This window comes from Urocitellus parryii, chromosome 10, assembly GCF_045843805.1.
Source record: "Urocitellus parryii isolate mUroPar1 chromosome 10, mUroPar1.hap1, whole genome shotgun sequence".
NCBI classification, from domain to species: Eukaryota; Metazoa; Chordata; class Mammalia; order Rodentia; family Sciuridae; genus Urocitellus; species Urocitellus parryii.
Genome location: NC_135540.1, coordinates 72302588 through 72312275, shown reverse-complemented (window position 1 = coordinate 72312275; position 9688 = coordinate 72302588). Strand labels below are relative to the sequence as shown.

Sequence of the window (9688 nt, the reverse complement as noted above, 5' to 3'; positions counted from 1 at the left end):
TAGGCATTTTGGTTGCAAAGAACAAAGATTCACTCAGGTTTCCTCAAGACAGCTGGGCATATTGAGAGGACACAGGTGGCACTCTAGGAAAAGGAACATCGCAGAAATCTGGGAAGGCCTGGGGGCAATACAAGAGTCATCATTTTGCCCCTCAGCATCAGGAGTTCAATAATTTTTATTTTGTTCTTCACATGAATAAGATGTAGCCTAGTATCTTCTGCCTTTTTGTGTATTTCTTTCTTTTTTTTTCTAACCACTTTCTGACCTCTCTGTCCCTGAATATTCAAATCTACAGAGAGTAAAAGTTAGATTAGACCCCAAACAATCATCATTCATGTTGAAGCAACATCCTCCTTGGAGGCTGGGGATCACACTTAACCAGTTTCCCTGGGGTCAGGTGCTTATCCCATCCAGTTAGCTATGGTGACATTGGGGCATTTGAGTGGTTAGAAGGCCTAGTCACCTATGCCTCCAGGATCCAAGCATGTGGCAGTTCTCCTCAGAAAGAGTTGTGGGTCAGCAGGAACCTGTAGTTTAATGAAGCTAGATAATTAACATAAAGAGCCATTGAACCCAAATGTAAGGTACTTGGGTAGGCTCCATCATAATCTCCTGGGAGCCTTTTAAAAATACAGAACTCTGGGTCTCACTTCATATCTACTAAATTAAAATCTCAAAAGGGGAGGATATACACACCCCCACTCACACACATATACATATATACACACATTTTTATTTTTTAAATCTCCTCAAGGGAATGAAGGTTTGACTTTGTGAAGGAGCCGTGTAAAAGAATAGAAGGGTCAGAAGGAAGGTGGAAAGTCGTTGATTTCCTTAACAGACATGCAGGAGAATTCTGGGGTGCTCCACTGGAAGCACACACACATTGGTGTTTGGGTAAAGACACATTGGAAATGAAGGGATGAGGTGAATCATTTCCTTCATAGGAATAAAAATATGAGAAATATGTTTCCCTGTAGCTTCCAGAGTGTACACAAATGAGAGTCTGAAACTAACTAGAACTAACGTGAAACATCAGGAGCTGTTGGTGCGGATTCCAACAAAATCAAGAGTTTGCCTCATTTTTTTTCCACACATCATCTACATTTAGTGGAAATATCACAAGCAAAATGGAATTTTATCAAAATGCTACAAAAAAACATTTCAAAGAGTTTAAGAAAATATTTCATTTTAAGAGAGAAAACTAATAAACTATTCTGTAATGTTATGTTTTAAAGAAACAGTTCTTTACCATAAATATATCCTCATAACAGACACTACTATAACAAAAAATGCATATATTTCTTTTGGTTATTATTAACTTTATTATAAAACAAATATTTTATGTTGAGGTAACATTTCAAATGGTATTTGACAAAAAAAAATCAATTGCATTCTATACACAGAATTTTACAACACATTTAAAGAACTCCGAAGATAATTTTTTTAGCATTGCACATAAACTGATTTTAGGGGGAAAAAATAAAGCTAAAATTCTCTATGTAAAGATGGATTTCTTTCCCCATTTTCTCCTGCCCAATCCTCCACACCATCACCCTGGAGGCAATCATGGAAGCCCCACAAAATCATTGCATAGGAAACCTTAGTTGGAAAAAAAAGTGTTCTGTTTTCCAAAACACCCCACTGTGCCATCATTTCAAAGTGCTTTCACAAAGTAAATATTTAATTGCATAAGAATTAGTGTTTAACCCCAAAATAGAATTATTTTGTCCTCAATAGAGAAATGCTATGCAACCCTCCAACTCCAGTGGCTTTTCCACTGTAAAGCTCATTAATTTTCTGAGGCAAACTTAGTCTCCCCTTCTGCACTCCATAAATCTTATTTCTACCTCTGCTATGACATTTACCAGGTACATTGTTCCAATTCTTGTTATCCTCTTCTAACCATATTGTATCCCACTAACTCTTGAGCTTTATGTGTCTCTCTATAAGCTCCTCAGGAGCAAGAAACAAATCTGAAGCTTCCTTACAACCCCCAGCACCTAGCACAATGCCTGGGCCATAACAGGACCACCATAACTGTCTGTCTGGTTAATGAGTTGGGAATGATTTCACTGTGAGTTATAAGGCACATCTTTCCTTGCTTCCGGTCTCATTGAGTGTACTTCGCTATCATTCCACTTATTAAATTTCTATGGAATGGTGACACCCTAGAAACCAGTGTCATGTCCAACAATTCCTTTTAGAAAGAAATGGCCTCTGGTTATCTTTCTGATCAAAATATCAATAAATTACAGCTGTAATGACTTCCCTACTCTAAAGCCCCCACAAGTCCTTTCTGTGAGAGCCACTTCTTAGGAAAGTGGATGCTAGTAGCCATCTTGGCAGTCATTGTCGTCTTGGTCCCCGATGGGTTTGTTGTGATAAGCATCCACTGTTAATTTTCTGCTGTCCACCTCCATGTTCTTGGGCTGGCCATCCTCCTCACTGCTTGAGGTGCTCTCCGTGGAGTTGCTGTCTTCTTTTGATCTGCTGCTGTCCTGAGAATCACTGTCAGGCTCCTCCTCAGACTGGCTGTCCTGCTCCGACCGGCTCTCATCACTCTGGCTCTCTGCCGAGGTGCTCTGAGACTGGAGGCCCTCCTGGCTGGAACTGTTCTCGTCCTCGGTGGACTCTGGGCTTTCCTCTGAGAGTTTCAGGCTCTCGTTGGACTCGCTGTCAGCTTGCTCCTCTCTGGATTCGCTCTCTGAACTGGAGAAGGTATTCAGGCTGTCCTCCTGGCTGGAGTCACTGTCTTCCTGGTCGCCGGCACGACTGACATTATCTGGGTTGTCGCCCCTGGACTCACTCGCCACCTCTTCCTCAGACTCACTGCTGCTTTCTTGAGAGGCCAAGTCAGCCTCCTGGCTGGACTCACTGCTGGGGTCCTGTGCATTTTCACTGTCTTCCTGAGACCGACTCTCCTTGCTGTCCTCTTGAGACTCACTCTTGCTATCCTCCCTGGATTGGCTGAGGCCGGCCTCTTTAGAGTTGGAGTCACTCTTGACTTCTTCCGTTGTGTAGCCGCCATTGAGCTCACCTCCGCCATCTTCTTCAGAAATCCGGGACTTTCTGAAAAACTTCCTACTGGAATGCTCCACTAATTGACTCTCACCAGAATCCTGAGCGCTTACCTGCTCATTGTCCCTTTTTGATTCTTTGGATTTGACACCAGCACTGCTCATTCTGGAGTTGCCCCTATCTTTCCTAGTGCTGTCAGGGTCATCACTCTGCATTCCTTCATCGTCAAACTCAGAGCCATCCCCGTGGCTACTCTCCCCCTCACTGCCACCTCCCACCCAGTCCTCCTCACTCTCACTCTCCTGAGTAAAGTCTCGTCCCTCAGCCCTGCTGCCCACATCATCTTCGTGGTCAAGGTCCCTGCTGTCACTGGTGGTGTCCTGGGCACTGTCTTCTGGTGAGGTGCTATCTGCACTGGATCGTGTGGCATCAGCAGAATCATCACCATCAGCTCTGGAGATTCCACCTCCTGTTCTCTCCTCAGGCCACGGGCCATTGTCCTCATCAGCAAAGGTGTCATCTCCACTATCATCTTCATCATCATCTTTATCCTCTTCTTTTCCTGTACTTCTAGAGAGGCCACCAGCTGGTCTATAAACATACTGACGATCATCAGAGCCCAGGTCATCCTCCAGCTCGGCACTGTCACTGGGGTCCACATTTGCCTGGATTTGGAGTTAACAAACAGGGTCACTCCAGGAGCTGATAAGGAGGGAGTTATCTAGTGTTTATCTGGGCTTTTTCTGCTTCCTTCCTTCTCTTCTAACCTACGGTCAATTTAAACATCTCGACAGAGCTCAAATAAGAAGGAAAAGGAATTGAAACTCAAGTTCTCCCATTTTGAACAGGTGGCCCCTACTCAGTGCTGCAAAGTTTTTCTAAAAAATCTTTCTGGAAATCACATTTATGGAACTTAAATCATATTGTAAATATGATTTCTTAAATAAAACCCAGACTTTTTTTTCTTTTTTGCAGTACTGAGAATCAAACCCAGGGTTTGTTTGTGCTAGGCAAGTGCTCTACAGCTGCACTTTAGGCCCCTCAGAAATCTTTTTGTACATCAAGGAGTTAGTTTATAATACCCATCAAATTGTGTAGTTTCAAGTGGAATTTTTAAAAATATTCAGTTAACTTAAAATGACCCATTTACTTTCTGATGAAACTTTAAGTTCAAATAAAAATAAAATATCATAGTGAGATGTATATATGTCTCACCCAAGTCATGTTCCTATCTCATGAGCACAGATAGAGAGTTGCTTATGAAGTCTCAGAAGGCAAAACTAACTAGTGTGGCCTTTAAGGCAGCTGGATTCTAAGTGTGAGTTCAGAGAGATTGTCACATTTTAAAAAGCAACTACATGATCTGCATAGATAAGAGAGCACAGAGGGTCTTCATATATTATGCCCTGGAAAAATCTGCTCTCATTACAACAAAGCATACTTGCCAAAATTGTTTTCCTTCCTTCCTTCCTTCCTTCCTTCCTTCCTTCCTTCCTTCCTTCCTTCCTTTCTTTCTTTCACCATATGTTCTCACTGATCAGTGTCTGGGTTCCCATCTGGAGTACATGATGTTACCATCTCTTCCCAGCACAAGAATTCTGCACTGGTACGGTGGAAATGTGTGGGTTGGACCCACCCTACCTCATTAAGCATCATCATGCCCTTCTCAAGCAGGAGTTGTCACTCTCGCTTGAGAATTTTAAGGTGATAAATCACAAAATCTTCAGGGAAAAGCATTTCCCCAACTCTATGATTTTAACTTCTAGAATGTTCTTCTGACAAGCCATTAGTAATTAGGGTTAAACAGTCTGATAATTCATCTTTTAACACTGGCTGAGTGTAGAATGCAATGTGAGTGAAAAGTTTCACAGAGAAAAAACATTGCTGGAATCTCTGGACCTCCCTACAGGGTTGAGTTTGGTCATGGTGATAGAACAGGCCTGGGGATGTAGCTCAGTGGCTGAACACTTGCCTAGCATATGTGCAGCCCTGGGCTAAAATCCTAGCAATACAAAAATAAATATATGAATAAGTAAAAAGATAGAACAGCTTAAAAAGTAATAACATTTAGTCTCAGAAAAAATAAAAGTTAAGAAGTAGATTTCTTAATAAAGACATATAAGCTAAGACTGCTTTTCTTATCCCCAGGACCAAAGATGAGACTATCAAAGTCACTGCCAAAGCAGCTCTTTTCAAGCTCCTGCCCCACAGCTTTCCTCTACTCCCCCCTGCTCTCCTCAACTGTGCTCTTGACATGACAGAGGGCTCCAGGCCAGTGGGCACCTCATGTTAGCCAGAATAGTTTTCCTTTCCTTTCCTGAACTGCTCTATTTTTGCAATATTTCATATTACTGAGTGATCCAGTGCAGTCTAGCAGACGTAATAACCATTGGCATGTGCTCACAGGTACCTGGTTATTTTTTTAACTAGGAGGGACATTTAGGGCCACAATGTCTCAGATGGTAAAAATGGAATGAACATCATGTCCACACCTGAAGTCTCCCCACTCATTTTTCCCTTCTTATTTTATGGGACTATTTAGCCAGCATAGCCCAATGGTTAGAAAATATTATATTTAGAACTGTTGCCAGGTAACTTAATCTACCATCATTTCCTTCAATTCCTAAGTAACCAGAAAAGTTAAGCAAGGCCTTTTTAATTACCTGTTCCTCTGAGCTAACTTTACTTTCTTCTGATGACTCACTGTTCTCCTGAAAGGGAAAATAAACATTTATTTTCCTTTTAGTAATTCCTCAGGAAAGGAAAAAATATGATCCACATCAATTGCTTGAAGTTTGTATTTACTACTTTCAAAATGGTAAAAGGCAATGAAAAGAGTGTTAAATTTACTTCATGACATGTTTATGACAAAAATAAAAAGAGTTACCGTGGGTGGTGTTGGTGACTGAGCCAAATGACCCTGGGGGGAAAAAAAAGAAAGGAATACAAATTACTCTTTCATAAGTGTATTACATCACTGCAAATATTTGGAATAATTTTAGGTGATTTTTTACATTTTTTGGTACATATTTTGCAAGTTACATAAGTAATAATGAAGTTTTATGGGAAAAGAAAGGTAAAATGAAAAGTACTAAAAAACCTAGAATATTTTTTGTATATCTGATACTTTGCTTACAAATATATAGACAGGTATGTATGTATATATGTATATGTGTGTGTATAAATAATACACATGTGTATTTATATATAGAGAGAGAGAGATATAGATATAGATATACATATATATGTATACTTGCTTTGAAGTTCATACAACTTAGAGGTAATAAAACTAGGATAATAATGTTGTAGCCCAGAATCCAAATTTTAAGTCTCAGTGAACTCATTGGTTTGAGTTTCTATTCTCTAGCCAATCATCCTGGTGTTAGCACTGAAAGTCATATGTTCTGGGAGACCCATAAGACCCACATAAGCTGGAGTGGTCTGTTACTCCGTGTGAAGGTGGGCAATTCAATATACCTATCAGTTTCTTATTCATAAATTAAGAAAATTAACACCCTCTGTGCTTCACCTATAAGGCCAGTGTGAGGATGGGATTGGCTAATGCCTTCAAAAGCATCTTGAGGACTAGTCAATGTAATGTAAAGAAATAATACATTTTGAGAACATCTACCTTATCAAATTCGATACACAAAATTGAACTGATAAAACCATTATATCTTTCTTGAGTCACTGAAGAGCACTGATATTAAAATTGAATGCCAAATCTGTATTCATAGTCGCAATTTATTTCACTTTCCTTAGTCTTGTGAGAACTATAAGAATGTCTGAGCAATAGTATAACACAAAGATAAAGGGAAAGATCAGCAGAGTAGAAGGAGACCAAGAGGCAGAGAGAAGGGATGGGTAAGGGAAGCAATGAAGAATTAATTCTTAAAAATTATATTATGTGTTTATATAAACATATCACAGGGAATTTCACCTTTATGCACAAGTAAAAATATCCAAAATACAAAAAAAATAGATGAATGAAAGGAAATCTAATAGAGAGGGGGAAGGAGAATGGGAGAGGAGAAGGACAGGAGAGAAAAGGGTGAATCAGTCAAATTCCATACATGAATGAGTTTGTCAGGATGAACACAATTCTAGTGTATAACTATAAAGCTCTAATAAAAAAAAGTTAAAAAAGAATGCCTGAGGGCTGGGGTTGTGGCTCAGTGGTAGTGCACTCCCCTAGCATGCATAAGGCACTGGGGTCGATCCTTAGTACCACATAAATGTGAAATAAATATATTGTGTCCACCTAAAACTAAAAAATAAATATTAAAAAAAAGAATGCCTGAGCAACTTCTGTCCCACTCCCAGCCCCCCATACCCCCTTTCCCCTTTCTCCTTTCCCTTGAGCCGGACAAGTTTCTGAGTGGCAACCCAAGGCACCAAGTAGAGCAAGGAGGTGTTGCTATTGCGTGTCTTCAACATGCCTCTCAGCAGTGCCAGGCTGGGGATGTCTCAGAGAAAGAAGCTGTAATCATTTGCCTTTTCTGTGTGATACTGCAGGCTGGCACAATGGCGAACTCCACGCCAGTCAGTTATCATTTGGAATTAATGGGTGGAAGAAAACAAGACATGGGTATTTTTCTCATGCCAAGGCTAGACTTGAGAATTAGGCATGCTTGTGAGTCTCTGGTTAAATGAGAGAGAGGATCTACAGTGACTGCTTATAAATTAGCTAGCCTATGGACTTCTCCCATGGAAGTTTATAATACACCCTGCAATGTCTATACTAGCCCAAGGCAGGGGCAGGACCCCACATCAGGACTCTGACGTTATTTGGCCATCACCAAAAGCACTGGCCCAAGTTGTATCATAAGCAAAAGCCAGTAAGAAACAAAGTCGTGAATAAAATGCTTTGTGTTAGCATAAGATTTTAACTCTTAGTTCCAGTGTCAGTCTTGAGAATTTAGAGATATCCTAGATCTATCTGACCCACTTCCTAAAAGCGACATGTCACACTGGTTAAGAATTGATTCTGGAGCCAAGTGACATAAATTCAGTATGGCTCTAATACTTCTTAGCCACATAACATAGACTGACTATATTACTCTCTGTGCCTCAGTTGTCTCATCTGTAAAATGGAAATAAAATATGATGTCTAATCCATTGGCTTGTTGGAAAGGTAAGAAGTTCAAAACATATAAAGTCCTCAGAAACATGCCTGGCAATGATTCTTGTGTTACCAATTACTGGGTTATGAAGAGTTCAACATCAATAAGCATCACCTTCATTCCAAATACTCTAGTGTCCTCTCATTCTTTCTTCTTTTCTTACCTCACTGGACTTGACTTCCTGTCTACTAGACATCTCCTATTTAAACAGATTTCAAATCCTAATCTCTCATGGACTATCTTGTTTTACTGTTATTCACCCCCTTGCATTATACTCCACACATCTACTATAAGAAAAAAACTAAAAGAAAAAGATGTTCCTCACCAAATTACACTATTAAGTTGGAATTGAAGTATTATTTTCTCATATGAACTAAAAATTGCATATCTTACTGCCTATATCTTAGGCTATTAAAAGGGTCATAATACACTAGCAACTTCAGCATCTGCAATGAACTCATCGGGTCATTCTAATCATATATTTAAATTGAAATATTTTAAAAACTAATATCTATACTCACCTTCCATTCTTCAGAGCTCTCAGTTTCAGTATTTTGATATCTGGCTACCTAGAAAAAAAATAAGATTAATGGTTAAACCGTAGGGAAACTTCCAAGAGGTCCGAGAGTATCACTCAATAGCCAAGCACTTGCCTACTTTGTATAAGACCCTGGGTTCAATCCCCTGCACCAGAAAAATAAACAGTGAGAAACTTCAAAGGCAGCAGTTAACACTCTATATACTTAGGAGCAGTGGTAGTCAAATTTCACCCTGCATCAGATCACCTAGGTATCTTGTTAAAAGACAGATGGCTGAGTCCCATTCCTATTATGTCTAATAGTGGGTATAAAGTAGGACCTCAAAATTTGCTAATAGACAAATTAAGTGCTAATAGATCCTGACCCTTTAGGTATGGGTGACAATTTAAGAACCACTGCTCATTGTGGGAAATTAGTTATTGGTAATTAGTATCTATTGGATTAACTAAAGAGAATAAGAAATTTCTTGGATATTACAAAGAAAACAGTTTTCTAAGAAATTACTATTATCATCTGACTGGAATACACTCTAGTTACTTGGGCTCATGGCCAATGAAAATAGTGGAATTTTAGATTTAAAGTTATATATGTACATATGCCCCATCCTGACACTTACTGGGAGAGCACAGGATAACCCCCAAAAGCAGATAAGCAGGATGCTGGTCTTCATAGTTGGGTGAGATGCCTCTACCTGTAATGAAGGACACAGAAGTTTTAGGCCAGACTAAAGAAATCAAGGAACTTCAACTTTTTAAGTTTCTTTCTACTTAAAAAAATCATAAAAAAACCCATCAACTTATAAATTAATAAATAAGCAAAAGCCAGTAAGAAACAACAGAATATTATTTAGCCATAAAAAAGCGGTGATAGATCCTACAAGGTAGTGGAACCTTGAAAACATTATGCAAGTGAAATAAGCCAGACATAAAAGACCACATTTGTGTGATGCCTTTTATATGAAATGTCTAGAGACTAGATTAGTGGTTGCTCAGGCTTGGGAAGGTG

At 39.5% G+C, this 9688-nt stretch overlaps 1 protein-coding gene across 3 annotated transcripts; it reads right to left on the bottom strand.

The window, feature by feature from the left end:
• Positions 1 to 2330: 2330 nt before the first annotated feature.
• On the bottom strand, positions 2331 to 9353 carry Dmp1 (dentin matrix acidic phosphoprotein 1). 3 transcript variants are annotated; one of them, XM_026379640.1, is made up of 5 exons: positions 9296 to 9353; positions 8666 to 8709; positions 5909 to 5941; positions 5685 to 5732; positions 2331 to 3686 (listed from the first exon to the last, which is right to left on the bottom strand). In XM_026379640.1, exons 1-5 carry the CDS (start codon positions 9351 to 9353, stop codon positions 2331 to 2333), a joined length of 1539 nt encoding a protein of 512 aa, XP_026235425.1. The 3 variants fall into 3 exon arrangements, with proteins under 3 accessions (XP_026235425.1, XP_026235427.1, XP_026235428.1); XM_026379642.1 differs by having other exon boundaries at positions 5685 to 5729; positions 8666 to 8713; positions 9300 to 9353; XM_026379643.1 differs by lacking the exon at positions 5685 to 5732.
• Between the last annotated feature and the right edge of the window lie 335 nt (positions 9354 to 9688).